The sequence below is a fragment of the Mytilus trossulus genome, chromosome 8, assembly GCF_036588685.1.
Source record: "Mytilus trossulus isolate FHL-02 chromosome 8, PNRI_Mtr1.1.1.hap1, whole genome shotgun sequence".
In the NCBI taxonomy this organism is placed as follows: Eukaryota; Metazoa; Mollusca; class Bivalvia; order Mytilida; family Mytilidae; genus Mytilus; species Mytilus trossulus.
In genome coordinates this window covers 28251344-28278165 of record NC_086380.1, presented here as the reverse complement: position 1 = coordinate 28278165, position 26822 = coordinate 28251344, and the positions used below count along the sequence as shown (strand labels likewise).

General features: G+C 31.3%; 1 protein-coding gene across 1 annotated transcript; it reads right to left on the bottom strand.

Annotated features, from left to right (window-relative positions):
• Positions 1-4906: 4906 nt before the first annotated feature.
• On the bottom strand, positions 4907-20253 carry LOC134727538 (nacrein-like protein). Its single transcript, XM_063591919.1, has 6 exons — positions 20097-20253; positions 16335-16499; positions 6677-6858; positions 6082-6174; positions 5440-5475; positions 4907-4933 (listed from the first exon to the last, which is right to left on the bottom strand). Exons 1-6 carry the CDS (start codon positions 20251-20253, stop codon positions 4907-4909), a joined length of 660 nt encoding a protein of 219 aa, XP_063447989.1.
• Positions 20254-26822: the final 6569 nt, after the last annotated feature.

Below are 26822 nucleotides of genomic sequence, written 5' to 3'. Positions count from 1 at the left end.
CGTTCTGTATTTAAACATTATGCACATTTAGTTTCAGTGAAAAAGAGAGAAAGTACTTAACATGCTTAAGGACACAAACCATACATCAGAAATAAAACCTGCACTTCCATGATAAATTGATAATTATCAAAAAAGCAAGAGCAATATCATACACGAGACAGAAAGAAATATTTAGCGATCAAAGACAAATCAAACTTAGAATTTTGAATTGCATTATGTTTTTGATTTTTCCGGTGTTGCTCAGTTTGCAAAAAATTATCGGAAACAAGTCGTAATCGCTTATTTCTAATCATAGACAAGTTTGTTTTTGTCTTCTATAACAAATTCAAATTTTGTTTTGTTTTATGCATTCCTTTAACATCATTATACAATCATAATAATAAATTATTCATTAGTGGCACGTAAATCGTTCGAAAGGTTGACAGCATGAATAGACGTATACGTTTTTGTTTTTGGAAAACTGTATATAACCTTATGAGGTATCGTTATTATATTTATTAAACTCGTCATTATTTGTGGGAGGAAAGGACAAATGTTAAATGATTAGTCAATTGGTTAGTAAAGCATTCCTAAGTCCTTGCTTTTGGAAATTGCAAGAAAAATATCTGACATAGAACTATTAACAACGTCATGTTTTGTGAATGTTTTCAATAATGTGCAATCTAATTTCCCCACGCGTATTGCATAATAAAAAAAAAGTATCTGTTATTTATTTCCGATTTTTTTTTTTTTGCCATGCTGTCGGGTATTGATTGCAGTGGGTGTTCTTTCATGACGTTAATTGTCCAATATAAATAGGATGTAAAAAAATCAAATGCAAGTTAAAAAAGGGAAAATACAAAACAAAATGAGAAGATCAAATGCCATCAATCAACGTACCAAATGAAAAATAACTGCAATATTTATTTGACATGTCCAAAGCAATTTACGCAAATATATAAATATTAATGATTATATGTATGTATATTAAGTATTCGAAGCTGGACCAGTTAAAATTTATATTCATTAATATATAGTCTGCATTTTGTAATGCAATAAAGTTACTGATTTATATTTATAAGTCAAAACATTTTACAAATATGAACACAAAGTGAAAATGCATATGTTCGATGTTAATAAACATGTTCTCGATGCATGTGTTTTTGCAGAATTAAAATAGCTACTATTTCCTTTTTAGTTGTTTTACTTTTCATCATGTTTGTTACAGCAAAATTTACGAAACGGGTATTATCATTGTTGAAAGTCGTACGCCGATAATTTGATTTTAAAACCTGGTGTCATGGTCGTTTATGAGGACTTTTCTTTTTGACACTATTATTATATTTCCCTTGTTTTTGTATTTTACAGAACTTTGAAGACTATTAGAACAAATATTGTCGGATAGATTAACAAAAAACGCATAAAAAGAAAACCCTGTGTTCAAAGCCAAATAAGCAACCCAATCACCCGTCCAATGTTTACGATATGTTATCGCGGACTTGCACTTTATTTGTAACTCTTCATTTTATATAATATGTTGCTTACTTGACAGATGTAATATATTTGAGTTCATTATTTCCAAAAATAACTTCAAGGAAATAGATGAAGAAAATGAACGCAATGCTGTGGATTAACTATTAATCGTTATAAAACAATTTTTCGTGGATCTCGTTGGTACAGAAACAAAGAACTTCAATGTTAAACAAATTACAAATATGCTGTATAATTAAATGCAGACTTTTTGAAAACCAACAAAATCAAGTTCCCTCAATCCACGAAAATTGGTACCCACTAAAATAATTAAATCCACAATAGGGTTGCTTACCTGTATAGGCCTCCGTACACCAAGTTTTATAAGTTCATCTTTTTGTGAATCCTCAACAAATTGTAACATATTGAAAGCCTGACAATAAAATAGTGAGCACAATTTTTAAATATAAAGTCGATGAAAACAGATATGGTTGCATTCACATGTCAAATAATATTGTGTTTACTTGTCAATGTGTTATCTGTACAATTTAAGGAATGATTTTATATCAGATCAAACATCTATTGTATAGACAACATTCATAATTATTCAATAATAACAATTTTATGTATAGCATATATCTTCATTTTTTTGGGTTTTTTTTTTTTTGTTTTGCATTTCTTCACTTAAGTCAAACTTCTAATTAGTACTGACCAAGAACCAATGTTTTATCAATTTGAGTGATCTTACCCTCGTTTTTGTTCACATATAACGGTTCTTAACTATACTTAATGAATGGCTATTATCTATTTTGGATTTATTGAACCATAAAACTAATTTTTGAATCTTCACATTGAATAATCCGCGAAGCGAAATGTGAAGAGTCAAAAAATAGTTTTATGGTTCAATAAAATCAAAATATATTATTGCCATTCATTATAAATAAATTTCTATCAAAAATAAGGCTCAGAGAACTTTTTATATTGTTTATATTAACAATAACAACGTACACACATGTTGGCGTATGAATACACAACGTCAGAGTGGGCGTGTCGCCATCAAAATTGACAACATTGAAAATAAAACTAATAATTTTAACCAATCAGAAGACAGTTAAAACACCAAATTTATTTATAATCAATTCCCAATAGAAAAGCGCTTTATGAGGATCAAGCAACATTGGGGATACCATATGTACGTGTTTGTCGACATGTTTAAAATATATTCTAAACTTCTTCAATAGCTTTAAAGTCACATAATTTTACAAGTAATATACGTTTTACAATATACTTATTACATGGGTTATTTTCCTTATTCTTAGTATACCTCATTGACACACTACTATTGCTATTACCTTATTTAGATGATTGATGACGAGTGTCACATGTGGAACAGAACCTGCTTACCCTGCCGGGGCACCTGACATCAACCCAGGTTTTTGATGGGGTTCGTGTCGCTTAGTCTTTTTTATGTTGTGAATTGTTTACTTTTGGTTTTTCTGTTTTTCTGTTTGTCTATTTCTTTTTAAGCCATGGAATTGTCAGTTTATTTTTTATCTAGAAGTTTGAATGTCCCTCTGGTATCTTTCGCCCGTTTTTTTTTAACTACGGTAAAAAAGTAAATGTTCAGTTAAATAATTTACAGTACTTGTAATTTAATACTGACCTGGCTTGAAACTGTAATTGGACATCTATAAACAATCCATTGTACAGTTTCATAACACGGAGGTGTCGTAAGAGATCCTCTATACGTGTAGAATAAATCTGTGTCATACGGAAGGACATCTGTAGGTGAAAGACCTTCAGTAACTTGTACTTTTAATGAATTGTCATCAGGGTCTTTTTTACAACTATTTTGTATATAGTTTTGACTTAGTGTCCCACCGCAATACTGTGTAGAACGTGAATCTGTTTGAAAATTAAAAAACGAAAATTTAGTGTTTTTCAATAGAACAATAGTAATCTACATCACTTATTGAATAATTTTGTTTTACATAAAGGCTGATACAATTGCGTTAAAATGTTAGATGTATATTGCTAAGATTCTTTAACATTGATATTAAACCTAGTTGTGTTGCCTTTCAGGTAACTGTGAATAAAACAAATGTATGAAATGTGACAATTTCTTTTGTGACGTAAACCATGCTGGGGGCGTTCATTTTAAAGCGTACATTTATGCAATTCTTTTCCTCTCGCAAATGATCCTTTGTGTATATATTAATTGTTAAACAGTCGTTATCAACAATCTATCATAGTCAACGATACTAGGTTGATTATTTGTTGCAAAAAAGGCCTACATTTTAAAAAGTTTTTTTCAATCACGTCTTAGCGTACATCATTTCAATGATATCTACTCAAGAAAAGCTAAAAAAAAAAAACATCCCGTTTATCGAAAAAGATGCATTGTTTTTGTTCAGTCTTAGGCAAATTTACTTCATGTATTCAATAAAAAATCTGAAAAGGGTATTTTAAGAAATTCAAATATTCAAACCCTTACTGGATTTGTCACAATAGATAATTACTATGTATAAATAAAGTGAAAAAAACAAAAATGCAAAAAAAAAAATATTTTCAAAGTCATGTAAATGAATACATATTATTTAAGGCTTTTAGAAAGTATTTCCAAAAGGAAATATCGCGTATTGACGAATTACTAAAACAACGGTCATGATCAACAAATTATATTATTCCACATGGCATGGGTTGATATCAAACAGTTGTTTTATTAATGTCATAAGAATGATTTTGCCTTTAATCCCAGCATTTTCTAAACGAAAAATTTATAATGAAATTTGTTTGTATACCGAAATTCAAAGAATACCTATTATGATATGTATGTAATATTGCTTTCAATTTTAAAAAAAGTTCTTACTTCTTCTTCTAAAAAACCCAAATCTGTCGTTGTTGATATAATCTCTGTATTGCTCTAGTGGAAAACATCGGACTTGTTCATAGTATTTTTCCATTAAATCACTAAATCTTTTTGCAAATCTGGGTTTACATTTTCTTCCGTTCTATCAAAACAAGAGTTGTTCTTGTGTAAGAAATATGCACAAATACTATAATATGAAATTAAAAGCCTTATTTTTTATGAGATTGTACATTTTCTATGTATGTTATTTAATTAATTCTAGTGAATGCATACTAAATAGAATGGATATTGAATTTATAAACTTGCAGTCCTAGTGAGGCGCGGGTTTTTGTTGAAGGCCTCACATTGAGTTTGAGATGTAGAACATCAATAAAGGCGCTGTTCCTTGTTTTTGTTGTTGTTGTGGTTTTTTTGTGTTTTTTTATTGTTGTTGTTGTTGTTATTGTTGTTGTTATTGTTGTTGTTGTTGTTATTGTTCATGTCTCGATTTTGTTTTTCTATTAAAACGATACATATTGAATGTATTTTGTAATGGATGCCGTAAACATGCATGTGATGTAAAAAATGGTTTTAGCATTCGTTTAAATATCAGTCCACCTTTTTTGTAAATGTCCTCTTCAAATGAAAATTTATAAATAGAAGTATCTGCAAAACTCGTCCCCGCAAATTTCATATATTCAATGAAAAAAACGTTTGCAATATGAGTGTCGCATCTGCCATTTATTGACTCTTGCTAGATCCAAAATATTACCAGGTTGTCTTATATAATGGTCTTTAACTTTTTGGAACGTAATACAATATATGAGATTTTCTAAGTTACATTCATTCAAGAAATATCTGTCTCTTTTTTCTATTTCACTTGTTGGATTTATCATTTATTACGGAAAACAGTACAATATTTTTTTCTATATCGTTGACGTAATATTGCGTAACAAATGATGATGTGAATTGTATCAAAGTTTGTTCATGTGTTCACCATGAGTATCTACGATTGATGTCAGTTGGTGGTGGTTTTTTTACTAGAGCACATTAGAACATGATTATTTTTATTTCGATAATTTTTTTTGTCTCTTATTCGAATATTTTCAATTTATATATTAAATTACTCTTGAGTTACTCACCTTACATACAGTGGGTTTCTGGGGTTTTCCGCCGACCTGAAAGTGTACAGGATAGATAAGAACTGATAAGAACTGATCATTATCTTTATGCACCTGGTAGTATATTGAGTAATACGTGTCAACAAATTAAATGGAGAAAATAAACTATAAACACGCAATTTTAGAAATCCATGTGTTTCAGTTATATTAAATAATGCATTCCATCATTTTATTTCAGTTAAATAGGTCTATCAAGATAAATATATGCCACCATAAGCATATTTTGTTTGGTATTTTATTAAAACGACACGATCAATAACACTTAATTACAATTAGGAGATAACTGCATTGTAGTTTAAGCTCCAACGGAGCCAGTAAACGGGTATTTCCGACCTTCAAATCACCAGTTGATGCCGTCGGAGCTTAAAATACAATATTGTTAATTCCATTCTAATGAAACTGACAGAAAACAACGCCAAATCACGTATTTAAAATCTACCAAACTTTGTCTGCGCTTGTACGTACATTTTCATAGCATCAATTCTCAATTGATGCAATGCAAATTTATGACGTTACCCAATCAAATTGATCGATACAAGCTACTTTGTATTATAATGTAGATTACAAGGACACTAACTAGTATATTAAGAATAAGACACTGACCTCTACCATTACACTTAACCCCACAAGTCCATCTTTTTTAGATCTAGCGTCTCCAAGGTTTCCATAATCAAGGTCATAAAATACCAAGTGAACCTAAAAGATAAGTTTTCCTCAGTATATGATTTAATATGAACTTATATTTATAACATTTGTGTTGCTTCATACGTAAATTGTACAATCATGGTTATATTATGTGTATGTACCAGCACAACATCAATTCAACATTCCCATTCAAGAATCTGACGATTGTGCTCTATCGAGTGTGTATTATGTTACGAATAGATAAGGGTTTATTTTCTATTTCTTTTTTACAGAATATCTTACACTATATATTGAGAAAAGTTATCTATTCTTTTATAATTTTAAAAACATCTCATAAATTTACACTATACAGACAAGACTATATAACAAATCAGTATCGAGCCATAAAATAAATTTAAATTATGATTTATATTGTCCTTCACGTTAATTATAATGTTTTCCTCAGTGTATTCGTCTTGTATTTCTATATAAATTATCTGCTTTCTGTCCTAAAGAAAATTTTGGTCCTACACGGGATGTTACAAACTACGAATTTTGCGATTTTGAAATTTACCTCCATCGGTTTGAATATGTTGTCAATACAATGTTCAGATCCTTGTGTGACGTCTCTTCCAAAGTGGACATGTAATTGAGCAAATACATACTTCTTATCTTTTGGTCTGCCAGGGACATTACATAAAATAATCCTGTCCTTGTTGTTTTGTGTTGGTACGACATTGAATTCCGGTGCATGACCTGTCACATGGAATATATCACAAATTAATCAAAATATTGGGACTGTGTACTTTTTAGAGAGTCAAATTAAAATCATTTGTTTTGCACCTAGCTATTTTTGTTATGATTTTTACTATAAGGTGAGTGCAGGAATACCTCAAAAACGAAAGTGATCATGTATTATATTGCTTTTTGCATTATTTAAAACATTCACTGTACCTTACGCATCAATGCAATATACTATTACTATGTTATAAATATTGTATTATAAATAATTAGAGATAATGAAATCTTAAACGTTATCTTTAATATAATTTTTTATCTGATAAAGTATTTATAAAACATTGTCTTAGTATGTCCAAAAATAAAATTAATGAATACTGTTTTACATGGATTTGCATTTAATTAGTCTATTTATACAGTATGAAATTAGACCAACCTTTCAAAAGTAATCAAGATGATATGTAAGTATGCATATCATTAAAGGCATGTGTGTGTATAAGCACATTTTCTTTTGTATTTTACAGCAATACAAAATATGCTGACAAGTATTCTGAATTAATGCAACAATTTGCTACCGACATGACCAATTTTATTCTAATATCAGAAGTCACTCAAATGAAATCAAGGTAACAATCAAAATCTAACCTCAATGTATTGATATTTATGTTGAGTTGTCCATGCAACTTGTAGAATTATTTTTATTTTTTTTATTTCGTCTGATTTGCATGTGCTTATAATCCAGTTAAGTGCTTTGCTTTAAATCTCATATATGATCATGTGTGCGAATATAATATAGATGTCTTACTTTGTTTGTTTGTTGTGTATCTTCTATATATTTTATATGTCTTAATATTATATGTTTCGTTAGTGTTATTATTGTTGACCAAGAGCTTTACAGAGCTTATGTCTATTATATCAATCAGAGCTAAAATTTAAAATTTCCAATCTATTCTATGCTATACATTGGAATTGCGTGATGTTTAAAAGGGGCGAAATAGAGTCTATATAGGCAGAGGCGGATTTAGAGTACGCGTTTCTTATTCATTTTTATAAACATGATAGAAATGGCAAACAAGGAAGTGATTGTTTAGAAGAACATGCAATTATTTAGCTGTACCATTTAACATCACAAATGTACATACAAAATGTATGTTATTTATCTGAACAAAAGCTAAGTAGATAGACTATGAAAAATGAAGAAATGCATATATCTTCCCCACACATAAATATCAGAATGTGAATGTGCGCAGGTCCGACAAGCACGTACACACTTTTAATTTAAAACTTAATTAAAGAAAATTCCATCTAAATATCGAATCCTCCCTTAATATATGTACAGGTAATGAACAGTGTATTAAACAAATAAAGAACACTAGAAAGGTAATACATCGTTATAGTTCGATTAAGGTTAATTTTCATCCCAAATCAGGTATCTTTTTTTCTGCGGTTGTCCTATGTTTCAACATAATGGGTTCATTTTTTTTTTATTGATTATTGATCTATGTTATGTTTGGTATACATCATATATATTCACATGTAATGATTCAGACTAAATTTTTAACGCTGATATTGAATAGTCACCTGACTACAGTTCAACCATATTAGTGTCGGCTTTTTTTTTGGTTAGTGGTGCTATCTCATTTTTGAATATCAAAATCTTTTTGAATTCATGCTAGAAAAGTACTTTAACAAATGTAAACATTAATGTTTCTCATACATAAAAAATATTTATAACACATTTTGTTATGTCCCAAAATAATATTAATGTACACATTTTTACACGGATTGCATTTAATACGTTTATTTATACAATATAAAATTGGACCAACCTTTACCAATAGGTAAACAAGATGAATTTTAAGTATGCATATTATTAAAAGAATGTTGGTGTATAAGCACATATTTGTCTACAGCAATACTAATTATTCAGACAAGTGTCCTACATTCAAACTATGTTTACTAAATATAGGTTATATCATCTTATTATAGCAAAAGAAGATAAATTTCATATTGGATTGTTAGTGTACGTGTGATATATATATAAAAAAGCAGCTGTGTTATGATTGTATACGATATTAATGACGTGGATGGTTTTTTTTATTTATAATTTGCATTTAAAACTATATGTCTTTGAATAGAAGAACAGAATGAGATTACAGAAATAAAAGACGAAAGAGAAAATTAATCTGATATTTTACTCGAACTAAAATACTTTTTCAGTGTTTGTGGGGATATTTTTCTCAGGTACATGTAGGTAACAAATGCTGTTCTAGAAATCGTTTTATGACAAATTAAGATGTCAAACAAAACCTAATTTTAATAAGAGCAGGGGAATCTGCGTCTAACAAGTACGTATCTCGTGCTCAGTTTGTATAATAAAAAAGGAAACTGTCACTGTTGAAGTAGGCTTAACAAGGAAGTGACTGTTTGAAAGAAGTAGAATTACCTTTTCGCTGTACATCTTAACATTACAAAGTACCAGACAAAATATTACATTCTTGAATAAGGCAAAAACATAATTATTAAGAACCTTGTAATTCCATGATATGTGGTTAAAACATATTGATGTAAACTCATCATGTATTGTTGTGACGAAAAAGAAATAACTCTCTTACACATATGATATCTTATACCAAACCAGGAATATGCCAGTAATTATCCATTCGTTTGATGCGATTGTGCTTTAATTTTGACTTTAGATAAGGGAATTCTAGGTTTAATAGTTTCTCGGAGTTTTTATTTTTTTTATTTTACCTTTTGTTAGTGCTCAATATTACAATTTTCCTGATCAGTGAATTTCAAAGTTTATGAACGTGTTTGAAAAATGCAATGCGCAGCGGGTTCAAAAAATTATAGCATTGTCAGAAAGGATGTGACTGTGCGCAAGTCCTAAAAACGCAAATACATGTTACAACTCATTGTGAAACAATTCCATCTTAATATCTTATCATTCCTCCATACGGGTGGTGAAAACTACGTTTGCAAGGAATTGATGCTCTCAATGTTCTTATAGTTATTTTCACCAACTCCGATATTCAGTATAAGATCACATATATGATTGTGCACTGAATATCATAAGGGCAAAGGATGTTGTTGAGAACAAATAAACTTTCATTACAAAATTTAAAAATACATGTTATGGCCTTTGAAATAACTATGTGTCACTGTAAAAACCATTATAAGTACAACTAATTAGTCTTTCGCTCATTGTCACTACTTCACTAGGTAAATTGAAGATTGCAAAGGCTTATGCTTGGCAATGTGTATTCCAGTACCAATAAAAGTGAAATCTGCAGAATTGAAAAAAATTACAATTTAATTTACCTGCATCTCTTGCAACTAATATACGTTACATAATAATTAATATATTACGACTTTTTATTTTTGTTCTGTGTTGGTTGATGTGGGTTTTTTTTTTTTTTTAAGGGAAAACAGAATTTATGATAATTTAAAAAACAGTTTGAAGGTCATTTAACTGTTATAATTTTGCATCAATCAAAAACCCTATAAGATTTAATTATATTATATTCAATGGTTATTTTACCTCTTTTGTAGAATTATAATTAAGGTATCTATTAATTAAAATGATTGATTATAATGAGAGTGAATTAATCAAAGGTCAATATACTAATTGATATACATATAACAACATGACCAAACTGTCATGTTTGTTTAATTTGGTAAAACAAAATATAAACGTATGAATTTATTAGTGTTTCATGCACTGATGATTTTTCGTCAACTTGAACGATATGAAACCTTGCTATCGAATGTATATGTTAATAAATTGCTACAGATGGTTGGGCAGTGGGTACGATTATATGTACTGTGTGATAGAAATAAAGTCTGCCTACATGTACGTTTTGCAAATTGTATGTTTTATAATCTTTTGTTTTGCATTCATTACAGATAAGTAAATCACTTTGATAACTCATTTTGGGAACATTTGTACGTTATTCTAGATCTGGATCAAGATAAATTTAATCTGGATGTGATTAAACCGTTATTTTACGTTTTTTTCAAATTTGTATTATTTTATAATTTAGTAGTTTTACCAATCAGTATTGGATTTTCAATAAAACATCATATCACATATTTGTTACCAAAACACCAGGCAATGCATATGCAATAACCGCAAATTCGCTCAAATCATATGTCTGACTAGGAAATGGAAATATACGGTATGTTTGCCCTTTTATACCGTCTTAAGCTGGAGGGTTCCCACCATCTACATTTGGGTACAGAAGTCAGTTTGGGGCTTAATAAAACAAATACATTACCCCTTGCAAAGTGACAATGATTAATAGAACGATTTACGCGAAAATCCATACCTATTCATCAAATTCATAGGAAAACCATTAACATTTGAAATAATTCAAAGCAATCATGCAATCTGATATAGACGTTTCAACCATATGGAATCATTCATATTATAAGATCAGAACATAGTTTTTACAGTTTTTAAGATGAACATTCATATATAATATCCTTCCATTGACATAATTTGCTATGTAAATGTGGATACCAGAGGCACGTATGTTTATACCTTTATATAGGAGCCCCCTTCCAAATAAGCGTTTCTAACAACACTGACGAACGAATAACGTCTATCAAAATGAAAGTGGGATTTATCTAAGAAATACTGGACACTATCAAGGTTCAAAGATAATATATCATCAACATTGTGAAATTCGAGGACTATAGTTTTGAACTGTTTGGGTGCTTCTTATTAATGGAATAAGCTATTTCAGTTAGGAAAATATATGTATGATATTGCTAGAACAACGGACTAATAAAGCTATTTCTACTTTTTCAAGATTTTTATAATAACAACAACAGTAGTATACCGCTGTTCGAAATTCATAAATCGTCTGAGAGAGGGAAACATCATCTATAAGAGCAGAAACAACAGAAACACTAAAGTGCAACAAAAAAAAAACCAACACACAGAATAAGTGATAAATATATTTTAATATGCTATCGTCAATTGGGGCTCTGGTATCATCCATCGACCTACATGAGCCCTCGTCTGATCGTGGGACGACATCAATGTCAATATTAAAAAGAACATGTTATAGTCTATAGTATTCATCTCGCTTAAACTCACGTGTTTCTACGTGTATATCTCTGGATAAATGTGTGTATGTACATTTGGTTTTGTTGATTAATTGGCATCACCTATAAATAAGAAGATGTGGTAAGGGTGCCAATGATACTACGCTCCGTCCCAGTCACAATGTATAAATCGCGTTTCTTTCACGGATATGGAATTAAACAATTATTGTCTTTTGTTTCAGTTACTATGTGGTTTTGTTGACTTTGAAAAACTGATATACACTTAAGCCTTAAAGGTCAATGAAACCACATATTTACAACACCATGCACTGACAATTATTGTATAATATTGAAAATATCCAACAGTCTTTGAGAACACATTTTGAAACAGTTCGTCGATGTTTTAATTTGCAGCAACGATCGAAATATTCATTATTTTATTTATCTCTATTCTTATTTAACTTAAATCTTTCCTTGTATATTTCAGAGTATTGTATCTGACGCTTTTCCAATGTAGAAACTAGCTTTTTTTAGTGTCGCTAATTTAGTTTAAGGTTTATTTATAACACTGCTACAGGAAAATAAATAAATCAGTCAATTTCAGTCACTACTTGTAAAATTCAAAGAAATAGCTAATTGTTTTTTAAAATGGGTTGGAAGTGACAATACCTTCATTATGGTCAAATGGTGATAAATAAAGGCAACAGTAGTATACCGCTATATTTAAAAGTCATAAATCGGTTGAGAAAAAAAATCAAGGTTACAAACTAAAACCGAGGCAAACACAATAAGTCAGAGAACAACAACAGAATAACAGATACACAGAAGTGCAACAAACGCTAACATTTATAGAAACAGACTATTTGATATCAATTGCAATATTCCTAACTTATTACAGGACATTTTAGGATAAACGGTGAGTAGAACCTGGCCTAGCCTAGCCAAACCTCCTGCTAATACGGCAATGTCTTAAAATATCGCTAAAAAGACAACACTACATGACAGGAATTCAGTACAAACTAACGCAAGAACACTCATCACAGCAAAACGCATAAATATTTAATAATTATAGTACATTTCAACTGTGACATGGAAACCGCTGAAAATCATCTGTCATCTATATATGACGACAGCACAGGTCTCAAATAGCAACTTTATTGTCTTACGTATTTATAAACTTGACAATTATATGAAACGAGATCCGAAATTTTACTAATATTTACACACTAATACTAGTCCAAACAATTATCATGAGTATGACGGTATTGACAGGCTATTTTGAATTAACGCTGTGACTACGTCATAATCATTAGGACTAACAAAATACTTTAAACGCGTAAAATGGAAATTAACTCGACTATACCGACAAATAGACATATATGAAATGTATCGAATATACAGAATTCTGGCAACTAAACAACATGATGTCAGATGCATTCTTTTGTAGTTTAAATTATCATCGGGCGTCTTCGTGCTTCTTGAACGCTTCAGAATGTAATAAAATAAGTTAGAAGGAACTGTGTTTGGTGTAAAAAGTAAAATCACAAAAATACTGAACTCATAGGAAAATCGAATCGGAAAGTCCCTAATCATGGCAAAATCAAATGACAAAACACATCAAAAACGAATGGACAACAACTGTCATATTCCTGGCTTGGTACAGGCATTTTTAATGTAGAAAATGATGGATTAAACCTGGTTTTATAGCGCTAAATCTCTAACTTTGTACGACAGTGTCATCAAATTCCGTTATCTTTACAATGATGCGTGAGCTAAACAGACATAATAAATAAAATAGTCAAAATATGGGTACAGCAAATGAGTAAATGTTTGGGTTTTTTATTGAAGGAATATCATGGCGATATATATATACCATAATTCAAAATGTGGAGTATTCTTGGATACTAATAGATGATTACATGTGGGGATTGAAAAAAGTCGTATAACATGTAATTTTTCTTTGCACATGTCTAGAGTTTTACACACTCAGTCAAATTTGGAAAGTGTTTTGATTCAATGAAATTTCAACTTAAAACACTGACCACACTGTTTTAGTTTTACCCTCTAACCCCGATAAAACACACTACAAGGTGACATTGTCCGTATGTTGGTGTGTTCGTGTAGACAACGTTGTTAATGTACTTATCCCTATATTTGCATAGACTTTATCACATGATGTTTATGTGTAAAAATGAAAATTTGACACAGTAAATCGAACTATCGCGGAAATAAACTATCAATCACAATTTTCATTAGTTTTTATATGACCTATCGGAATTGCAATTCAGATATTTTTACTGTATATCTAATATGAACTACCTGTAAAAGTTGATTATTTTATTAAATAAAGCTTCCTTTTTCTACAGTGTTAAATTTAACATGTTGACAGTTCTATTGTTCTCTTGTTTGTTAATTAAGAAAATTTAACAATAAAAGCAATGATGGTCGAATACAATCACTTAATATGTACTTCAACAAGCAACCCATTGTTTTACCTACCTGTTGTTATTTTCCGTCAAATAATTATAAATCTAAATTTAGATTCACAGAACTTTTATCTTGAACTAAACAGTACAATTTATATACCTATATGGAGTTATTTTCTTTCAGAACGACAGGTCATTCTTTTTCAGAATCAACCCGGACGATACCATGTTTCAATGATATATGCTCCAAGGCATAAAATAATGACCTGTGTGAGGTCATTATTTTCCTTGATAAACATGCAATCTATCATGATTTACTTCAAAACTTTATTCGTCTAATAGTTTATTGTTGCCGGTTTTGGAAATTTATTTTTTAAAGTTCAATCGATGATAGGTGTAAAAGAAACCGTCATGTAAGTCCCGCATTTTAATTTTTAGAAACAAATCACGTGAAGTTTAGTTAATGTTTCGCTACAATAAAGAAACATTTTCATATATGTCAGATGAATTTTAATATAGACTTTCATAAAATAAATCCAGATTTAACATATTCGTGTGTAAGATTTTGAAAATCTTATTGAGTCAAACTGAATAGGTTGATTGATTTTTGGTTGCTTGCTAAACATCCAGTGGCAAATATTTCATGCATGTTTAGAACGATACACACTGAATAGGAAATCATACTGAGTGACCTACATGTATTTATATTCGTCTTCGTGTCAGTTTTTAACTTTTTTTAAATTAATGTATACCTTTTACTCTATCAAACGATCAAGTAATAAGATAATCTTATTCTATTGAATAACATTAACGTATTTCACGAAAGGGTCGGGTACGGATGGTATATGATTATCTTTTAATAAAATGTATTGATAGTCAAAAGACAATCTTTCTGAATTTTTCATTCGATTCAAGTAAAACTGTCAAAAAAAATAACCACTTTTCCGCGATAGAAATAACATAACAAATACAAAAAAAACATACCCCCTCCCCCTTTTCCATAAGCTAAGTGGTACAATAAATTACTTACAATGTGTCTTGTATTTGTCATACACCGTTATCGGATGGTAACAACAATACATTTGTGTCTTACTTCATGCAGTAACAGTAATATTTTTATTGTGTATGGATAATAATTTTTAAAAGGTTTATATCTAAATTATTTAGTGAGTTTTATTTCACATTCTACATGAGCCGTAGGGCGTACTAAAACCTGAACGCATTAGAAAGGAATATCCCACTAAAGTGTTGTCGGTAAAATAGGATACTAAATTTTACAAATCTTTATAAAATTAATATTTTTTTGACGGTATATAAGTCAGTTAATGCATATTTTAAGGTTTTTCTTGTCGTAGAACACACTTCGGGATGTCAGGATAATTCAAAGAAAGACCTCCCTCCGGTCGGTCTTTCATTTGATCAATCCTGACACCCCTCGGTGTGTTCTACGACAAGAAAAACCTTAAAATATGCATTATCTATAACTTAATTATAAATTAGTTTCTTGTAAGAAATTCCGGTACTAGCAGTTGTCGTCTTTATCTTGTGTTTATGTGAGAGATTTGTTGTTCCGAGTTGAAGGCCTCTCTGTAATCATGAAATAATAGCACATATAAAAGCGCTCCCACTGATGAAAAACACCGATGAAAAAGTGCTCTAATTGTATTCATGTGACGACGAAAACCTATGCAAGTGCTCTTATTGAGATCATAAGATGACTTCAACCAAAAAAAAACAATCTTATTGTGATCATGAGATGCAGAACACAAATTAAACCGCTCTCATTGTGATAATGAAATGCAGAACACTTATAAAAGCTATCTCAATGTGATCATAAGATGAATAACACCATACTTTGGTTTTCCTGTTATTGCTATTAATGTACTGATTTTGTCATGGATTTTTATCCTATATCCTTCCTTTTTTACAATTAATGATCTAACGATTCTAAGTTTTTAGACTAGCTAAATAAAATATGTACTATGAAATCACCCCACATTTAATGCTACTTACCATTGTTTCTTATAGTTGCTGGAACTCTTTTGTGTAGATTGTAGAACTTTGGCATTGGCAAAATCCTAAATTGTGTTTTACGTGTATCGATATTGATTGGCGATTGTCTTTCGTTTGATCCACATGTAATCCAACATATATGAATTTGACACCAATAAGCTGGTCCTGAAAATATGTGAACGCATCAAAATAGTGATATTGGTCGTGTCATAAAGTAAACAGTGAACATTTCCAAATTAACCCGTGTGACTATGGAAACATATCGAATTAAAGTTTAAGGGAAACATCCATTTAACAACAAACCTGAAGTTTAGAGAAAGTGAATCCTAATAAAAAAATCACTCGAAAAAAAAATCAAAAGCTAGTGATATGTTATATAAGGGGGACAATCTCTGTATTGTGTATTTTTCAATGTATATTAAGTTCATTCATGTTAGTTTTTCAACAATTCGTTGTTGGGGGACATAAAGTGGCCTATTCATTTGTAGTTGTTAATCTCTGTGTCATTTTGTTATTTTGACGAGTTGTCTAAATAGCATACACACCACTTTGTTTTATGTTTATATCTCACGGAAGTATTCACAGTAACTATTTATTTGCAAAACTATTTAAGACCTACGTTTTTCAACTATTGTTATTTCTAAACACATGTTACATGAAACACGAAATATACATACGTTACACTTAAAAATTGAAAATATGTCATTAGATTATAAGTATTGGTAATGCATGTTCACTTTTGTGTTTAAAATTATGAAGAAGACAAATGGTTTGGCTATGACTTTATAGAAGTTGTGGTAATAGAGAATGTCAACGTCAAAATTATATAGTATGACGGCTGGTATCATTGGACACTTACTGACCCGCAAAAATGACATAATATCTAACATTTTGTCTAATACAAACGTATCAAATATAAAGAAATGTCAAAATTTAAGTCAAAGTTGAAGACTTTCCTGTATCCAGACAGAATTTTTTGTTCTTGTCATTCGATTATTCATTTTACATTTTTGTTATTAATCTTATATTTGTTATTATGTAATTAACAACATATCAACGTTTTTTCTTATAAGATTGAACTTTAAGGTAGATTCATGGTTAACCGCCATCTTGGATTGTACTATCGCTGTACAGACTTGTAATTGTGTTGGTAAGACTGGTTATGTATATGAAGAAAACGTGCAGATTTATTGATTTTTCCAAAATATTCAAACAAATACCAATCAGCTGCGTTTTAGAATCATTTTTTTCAACTACGCCTTTTAAGGGAAGATAACTCTTTTAGGAAAATAATATATACTAGACTACTAGGGATTTTTTTATTTTTACTTGTAGCAAGTGCGGTGAAACCATTTTTTATTTGTATTTACTTAAAACATATTATAAAACTATCTTCTCACAATTTTATTCAAATTTCTTTCCAATGGATTTTTTTTACGCACAAAAAGTTTTTTCCATTATCATTCTAAACGAATTTAGGAAAATTTTAACTACTCATAGGTTGAAAAATAGCATGATGGTCCATCCTTTTTATTATATTTTTTTAAAATAGCATAGTAAAATCATAATTTTGTCAAGGTATAAGACAATTCTATCTCGGGAAACATATACCTATGATCTACCTTAAAGTAACTTTCGGGGTCTAACATGGTCTGAGAACCGAACTCGTTTTCCTTAAGCCCCATTCACAACAGATCGTACGATTTTTTTTTTGTCGTGGAAGATCTAAAAAATAGTTGTCGTGGCACTGTCGTGCAAAATGTCAAAAAAATATTTAGAGTGGTCACATCAGCTACGACATGTCCAAGATGGTTCCACGATGGGTACGCGACTGAAAAAAACTTGTAATTGTGCTGTCGTGGGTTTGTCGCAAGTCGGTCGTGCGATAGTCGTACGACAATCACGAGTTGTTTGGGGCTATTTGTCAGGTTTTCATGTCATGTGACGTGCGTGTCACGGTCGTGCTCCTTTTGTATGACTGTCGCACAACTGTCATACAACAGACGTGGGTAACTCGCGCGTTTGACACCGGGACTACTAGTATATATAGAAGACCCGATTTATTACAAGCTATTTGCCATTTGCTTTGAATATAGTGTCAATATAAGTTCGGTCCAAGTAAACGACGTGTTTTGTAATAGTTGATATTATAATTGTTTTGCTAATTTAAACCAGGATGCCCCGAAAAGAAAAATGAATGGATGATATATTGCACCTGTGGACATTTTCGGCAGGGCCAAACGTAATCGTTTTTTTGGAATAGCCATCTTCTTTAAACGGCAGAAGGTATGTTTTCTAAACACTCATTCCCGCCGAAATGTGTTCTTCTGAATAAAACGAAAATATGCTGCACGGCGAACGTACCACTGTCGTACGACAGACAATCAATGTTGTGCGAGCATCGTACGAACTTTGGTATTCGTGAGACAATCGTGCGACTGTATCACGAATGTATTACGACAGTCGTGAGATTGTCGTACGACTGTTTCTTTTTCTTTCTTAAAATAGTTTATGTTGGTACCCACGACATTGTGTCTTTCGCAAGACAGCCGAACGATTGTGATAAGACACTTTTACGACAGCCACAAGATAGTGACACGACAAAAAATCGTAGAGCAAAAAAGGTGCATGATCAATTTTCGTCCCACGACACACGACAGCGCAACGATGATCAAAATATCATGCGATTGTCGTACGACGATCACAGATGACCCGCGATTTGACCAAATTTCTTGCCGTGGCGCCGCACAGATGTGTTGTAGGTTCGTTGTGACCAGGGCTTTATGCAATCGTCTACCGAAACCCATAAAAACTTTCTATGGTTGAAACGTTTTTGATCACTCTTAAAATTAGTAGGAGCTAGAGCATCTATATTATACGATAGGGGAAGTTTTCTTCCTATCGTCAGCATCGTCCGAAACATTTGTTAAATGTGTGTCATCGAACATTAAAAAAAACCAACAATTGTATCAATTTAAATAGCAGGATTCGCAATATTCAAATTTAAGCCATTTTAGAGGACGAAGACGAGTTGTTTCCTCTGGGCAAACACTTTTTCACCACAGTAAAAGTTCCAGATTATCTGAAGACTTTGTTCGAGAACTTTGTTTTCTTTGAATATGACTATTTTCATATTACCGACTTATTACTCGGGAGTTTTTATATAGATAGGTTACCTTCTCTGTGGTAGGACAACCTGGTTTTCGGTCAGAGAAGAGCAACTGAAAGAAGTAAAATTGAGCTTGCAATCGGTACAATTAAGGGGAACAGTTACTGTCTATACATGAAAACATCAACGGCAAACAGTTAACTTTCCTCCACAATTGCATCGATTGTAATGTTTGATTTAACTTCCGGTGTTTGCTCTTAAATAATCGACTACTTAGAGAAGGTTTTCTATGGGAAAATATATAATTCGGAGTCAAAAGTCGGTAATATGAGAACAGTTTAAAAAAAAAGTTAGAAATGCCACATACAATATGAAGTTTAAATGCATTGAGGCTCCATAATGCCGAAACATTTTGCTTATAAGGGTACAGTAATTAAGTTCTAGCTAGGATAGAAATCCTAAGTATTGTACAAATTATAAAAGTTTTGTAAACAGTCACTTTTTTTAAAAGAACTAAGATATCAATGATCGTAAAGGTCAAACGTAACGCCAAAAAACTTTAAATAGCACAAAAGCGTGTTCTCGTAGTTAGTATTATTGCTGTTTAAACATTTTAAAGGGTTGCCATTGTTACAGAAGGTTACATTTCTTACCTTCACAGAAAGTCCTATTGTAGCTAAAATGGGCTGTGTTGATATCTTCATAGTAACACTGTCCTAGTGTGGGAGGTCGCACCTGTAGATATCCAGCGCCATCAACGAAGGTCACGGACAACGCAGCTACAGCAAGAAAAGATAATATGACCTCCATTCCTTAAAACCAACTGCGACAAATTGAAAAAAATGAAAAAATACTTATATCATATCTAAGAAGCTGATTGATTTTAATTATTCAACAGATTTATAATATTTATATTAAATGTGACAGTATTCAATAATTAACGTGACGTGGATATTTATTTTTACATTTTAAGGTCAATAGACTTTTTAATTATTGAAAATAAGTATTATAATACTTTACCATCACTTGAGGTTGTAACGATATATTATTGTCGTTTCTTTTTCATACGTCACAGTAAGAACCGATTGTTCGATGACATCGTTTACGCTACATGACCTCGGATACCGGTATTCATTTAAATTTAAAACAAAAAAACAAACAAAAAACGAGATTGATGTTAACCCATACAGGTTTAAATTATCCACAAACACGAATGCGAACTTTTAAATACCTCAATTGTCACAACGGTTTGAGAAACAACAACTGACTTTGTTTTTTAGCTCGCCGGGGCCTGAAGATTTTTATATGAGAGTATGCAATCACTTGGGGTCCGTCGTCGTCGTCCGTCGTCCGTCGTTTGTGTCGTCATTTTTCGTCGTATGTCGTCGTTAACTATTTAAAAAAAATCTAATTTGAAATCAGCGTCAAGAAACATAGACACTTTGTCTAAAATGGAGCATATGGGTAAAAGGCATTTATTTGCTTTAAAGGAATCTATGACAGATATAATGACATTGAAGGTAGCACAATACAGAGATTTTTTGACTTCCAATCACTAACCTTTGAAATGCTATAACTTTCTTATGAATGCATACAAAATAATAAAATAGGTATATATATACACATGAAAAAAGTATTGCAACACCAAATTGAAATTGAAATTAAAAAAACACTGTTTATTTTTTGGCGATATAATTTGGTAAAATAGAATTAGTTAAACATTATTTAAGCATCACCTGAGTTTAATCACTAAATATCGACTCGATAAGTTTTTATCTGCACATGCAGCTACTGTACCCGTAAACAGCAAAACTGATGTTTTATCCTCATTGTTTTCAACACTTTAAATAACCAGATTTTTAAAGTTAAGTGATTGACACCTTGTAATTGGTCCTTGACAACTCTTAACTGCAGCAAGATGGTAGATTATCAGCATAAGAGAAGCAGGTATGTCGCTGTAACAACTGCACGTATAGTTGATCATCACCATTCCCCTATAAGTCGTTTTGAGAATAAAAATCATGCAAAACACGCTGTTAAAGACCTTCCGAGATAATGAAGACCCCCTAAACCATTTCCCATAGAAAATCAAGCATAATGAAGGTTGGTCAGAAGGAAACCCATTGCATACAAGACAATCCTAAAAAGGGAGTGGTGGTCATATAGGAGCCGTTCAACAAGAACTGTTCGAGATCGACTCATCGCTTCTGGTTATCGTGCGATAAGACCATTTCGGAGACCTTTGCTAACAAAAAGACACACAGTTTTCCGTATCCAAAGTAGTGCAGAGATCGTCAAAGTTGGAAATTAGCATCGTGGAGGAAGATCCAATGTTCAAATGGAATTCGGTTCATCTTCCTTGGCCCGATCGAAGCCCGGATTTGAATCATATCGACAATGTTTGGGACACTTTTGGGCGGAAAGTACGCGAAAGGACACCCCAGTTCAAACACATCATGAAATAAACAATGTCCTTCATCAGAAATGGTTGCTGCTACCTTAGCAACAAATTAGTCGATATATGGCAGGAATCAGAAGACGTTTAGATGCGGTCATCAGTTTGAATGGAGACTGCGCACAAAGTAATAATCCTTTGGCGTATAGCATGTATAACGATCAACCATGATGTGAACAGTCATTTGAAGATTAATTTTGAAATGTCTGACATTGTAAAGTTCGACTACAGTAAAAGTTGTAATATGCATTTTTTTTTTTAACAAAAAACACTTCATTTTGTTATTAAAATTGTGGTTATATATATCATTTTTTTTTCAAACATTTTTTGTTCGTTACAATGCCAATGTAATCATTAACTATGTTTCAATAATATTATACACATATTTTATTATATTTCAATTTTAAAAAATCAAGGTGTTGCAATACTTTTTTCCATGTGTATAGATAGATAGAAGATTAATCTTATAAATGAATGCAATATTTTTATCATGTAATCAAAATGTAATCAATTAATATTTAATTAGTGGCAAATCTGGGTAAGTTCACTTGAATGAATTTAGCTCTATCGTCTCCTTAACTATACAGAAAATTTTAACAACATCTTAATCAAAACATCATGGGCTTCAAAATGGTGTATCAGATTGTCTCTATGGTATTTCATTCTCTCATAAATCTCTAATTAGTGTAACCATCCTAGCCACATAAAAGAAGATAATGTTTAATTAGATGTAAAATTTGTTCTATACATTCTATCTGAAAGTTGAGACATCCTTTTGTAGATAATGGCCATAGGAACAACATATAATAAAATCAACCCTCTAGGGATACCTATGCAGAAGCTAATTTCATTTGAAAGTGGAATTTGGTGAAAATCTTTTTTGACACAGTTAATTGGTTACATAATTGTTGCATAATACTAACATTGCATTAATTTGAAAGCGTTATCTGTTAGCTATCCAAAACTACCACATGACTTTTATTTATGTTCAAACATTATTAAGAAAGTTACAGCATTTTAAAACTTGAAATTTTGAGTTATAAAATCTTTGTATTGTGCTACATCTTGAAAACCAAAAACAATTATTGTCGAAAGTTTCAAGCAAAAAAATCTCAGTTGAGCGATTCAGCTTCTTGAGAGCCTCTAAGACTTGTTTAATTCATGTTGCAAAGATCGTAAAAAACTTATTAAACCTTTTGATATATTCAACTTACACATCGTATGTAAATGACTCTTTTGCAATACCCAAACGTGGTAATATAATTGACTAAAAAACAATGTGCATAAATAATAATATATAAGAAGATTTGGCCTGAGTGCCAATGAGACAATACTCCACGCAAGTCGCAATTTATAAAAGTAAACCATTATAAGTCAATGTACGGTCTTCCACAAGGAGGCTGAGAGCCGTGACTCACACTGAACAGACAGCTATAAAGTGCTCTAAAATCGTGAAAAACATTTCAAACGGGAAACTCAACGGTCTAATCTTTATTAAAAAAAAATGAGAAAAACTATGAACCACATCAACAAACGATAACTACTGAACATTAAACGTTTTAATATGTACCAACCTTCGAATAGAAAAATAATGCATGAAGGGTACTATTATTTCTTTCTTGAAGGAAATTGAATTAATAATTTAATCTTGGATGTGACACGTCGTCTGATTGGCTTCAAGTTTTTGTCTTTCATCTCATAGACATTATAAGTTGTGTCATGTCATTGTGAACGTGACGTCATCAACAATTATTTGTCAAAATAAAGTTTATATCATGCTTTCTTCAGATTCGAAACAACCTCTACGCTATGAACCTTCAAAATGTCGTGCACGCGGGTTATTCAGTGTGCACTACAATTTTGGGGTTATTTTCTTCATTAGCAGACAAAATAGTTCAGTAATTCCTTAAATAGCATCGCTATAAATTATGTTTCCTCATCGTAAGTATGTATAAAAACATGGCCTATTTATTTCATATATTTCCCTCGCTGCACTTTAAGAATTAAAAAACACAGTCATAAACCATATTAAAATAGGTTTATATTAATATTATTCGATGACATTTGTGATAAATATGAAACGAACGTGGAAATCTATCGTAATTGCGACTTTCAATTCAAGGACGTATGACATGACATTCTTTATTATAATCATGCGTAGAAATCATCGGTTTTATTATTTATATATACATCGATGGAAGGTAAAACTAGTCCGAGATTACTCTGTCGTCCAACGGCTGTTTTGCCAGATAAGCTGACCCAACGGCTTTTTTGCCAGACAAGCTGGCCGCAGCTTGTCTGGAAAAACAGCCGTTGGACGTCAGATTAATCTCGGACTAGATAAAAAAAAAAAAGATGTGATATAATGTACATTTCTAAAAGCAACACCGTACGTCCAAGAATTCTTATTTTTCTACGAATTCTATTGAATTTGATGAAATACTGCTATATTGATATAGTAATAATTATAGATTAATTGCTTACAAATCTTTAAAATAAATAAATCATAATGGTAATACTTTGTTTTTCTACCAGAGGCAAAGATAACCTTAGCTTTATTTGGAATATCATTTTAGAAGTTTGGGTTCATACTTTATTTGGTTGTATAACTGTGTATGGCCCCGCAACGAAGTTTTCGGTGCCATATAGTTTTAACCTTTGTTCGGCATTCCGTAATTCCGTAATTCCGTAATTCTAAATTGTTAAAAATCACACTTATACGGAGTTTTTTCTAACGCCTTCAGATATTGGGCTGATATTTGGTATATTGTGTATGAGAGTTAACCATGATGAGTTACAGATCAAGTTTAAGTTTTCTTTCGCTCGGCTATTTTTGTGCCGAAATTACGGGCTTTGGACTTTGATAAATTGTTGAAAATCACAGTTATACAGACTTTGTTTTCTAAACGCCTTCCGATTTTGGACTCATTTTTGGTAAGAAAGATAACCAAGATGAGTTTAAGATCAAGTTAAAGTAAGGTTCCGCTCTGCTGATTTTTGTCAAAATTAAGGGTTTTCGACTTTGAAAAATCACAATTATACAGACTTTTTTTCTATACGCCTTCAAATTTTAAGTTGATTTTTGATATGTGAGACTACCATTATGTTTGTCTCCACATGTGTTGTTGAAATGCAGTTGTTCAATTTTATGAGATAGGGCCATTCGTGCCGTTTTGACACATCTATTTTTTTTTCTTTTCTAGCGTCATTTGTGAGCTATCAGTCAGAATTAAAGAAACCGATATTAAGGCTATCATTTAGAAAATATAAACCGATATCACAGCTATCCGTTACAATTCAGGAACCGATATTATAGCTATCATTTATAGAATGTAGTTACCGATAATTACAGCTATCATTAATTGAAGAATAGATATTGCAGCTATCCGTAAGAATTTAGGAACCAATATTGCAGCTATCCGTTAGAATTGAAGAAACCAATATTAAGGCTATCATTTAAAAAATATAAACTGATATCACAGCTATCCGTTAGAATTCAGGAACCTATATTATTGCTATCATTTATAGAATGTAGAAACCGATACTATACCATTACTGTCTTTTGCAAAAGTCAATTAAACCCTATATTTATAGAAACAAAAGACAGTAATTGTTTTATTCCATATTCCGATGAAAGAAAATGTATGTTAGGACAAACATTTTACCATAACGTAGCATGTAAAAGCGCGTGACGTTTAGCGCGGTGAATAACACTTTCTCAGATGAATATGCTTTTTTATTCAAATCCAATTCATATAGAGAAAACTACTGAAATAATACCAATTAGGAATAATATTAGTTATCTTGGTGTAATCAGGGGTGTACAGAATTTTACACCGTTGTTGAAAATTCAAACTCCCTGAGGCGCAGCCGAATGGGTGTATGAATTTTCTACAACGGTGTAAAATTCCGAACACCCCTGATTACACCAAGATAACGAATTTATTTCTTATGAACAATTCTATTACTCATTTTTAAACCAGGATGTAATAATTGAAAATGGTAATGAAAAATTTCCAGCTGAAAAATTTTGCAATGGCGAACTTGCTGTGCATTGTCAACAAATTTTGAATTTTTTGCTTGTTCTTTTGAATTGTTTTGGGGAAAAAATAAAAATATTTTTTTATTTTTTAAAATTTTTTCCGCAATTTTTTTTTTCGGGGGGGGGGGGGGGGGGGGACTTTAATTTAATTTTTTTTTTTGGCAAAATTTTATTTTTTTTAATTTAAAATTGTTTGCAAAATTTTAATTTTTCAAAATTTAAAATTTTTGGCAAAATTTTATTTTTAATTTTTTTGGCAAACATTTATTTATCCCCGGGTGAACCAGGATGGTGTGTTATTTACACCGGGGTAATTTACCAATCAGATTGCAGTATTTCTGCTGCATAAGAAATAATTACAGCTATCATTAATTGAGGAATCGATATTGCTGCTATCCGTTAGCATTGAATAACTGCTATTACAGCTATCATTTAGAATTTAGAACCGAGATGGGGCCATTCGTACCGTTTTGACCCATCTAGTTTATTCCAGCGTCATTTGTGAGCTATCAGTCAAAATTAAAGAAACCGATATAACAGCTATCATTTAGCATTTAGGAACCGATATCACAACTATCCATTAGAGATGAGGAACCGATAGTATAGCTATCATTTATAGAATGTAGAAACCGATACTCATAGCTAACATTAATTGAGGAATTGAAATTACAGCTATCCGTAAGAATTGAGGAATTATAAATAGTAATTACAGCTATCCGTTAGTCTTGAAGAACCGATATTAATACAGCTATCATTTAGAATTAAGAACCGATATAACAGCTATCTGTTATAATTTAGGGACCCGATATTACAGCTATTCGTTAGAATTGAGGAACCAATATTACAGCTAGCTGTTACAATTGTGGAACCGATATTACAGCT

Coding starts and splice junctions, on each gene's coding strand:
- LOC134727538 (XM_063591919.1), bottom strand. CDS start 20,253: ATGGAGGTCATATTATCTTTTCTTGCTGTAGCTGCGTTGTCCGTGACC. Junction 6,175..6,676: donor ACATATTCAAACCGATGGAG/GTAAATTTCAAA, acceptor CTTATCTTTTAG/GTTCACTTGGTATTTTATGA. Junction 4,934..5,439: donor AGAAACCCACTGTATGTAAG/GTGAGTAACTCA, acceptor TTTCATTTGAAG/AGGACATTTACAAAAAAGGT.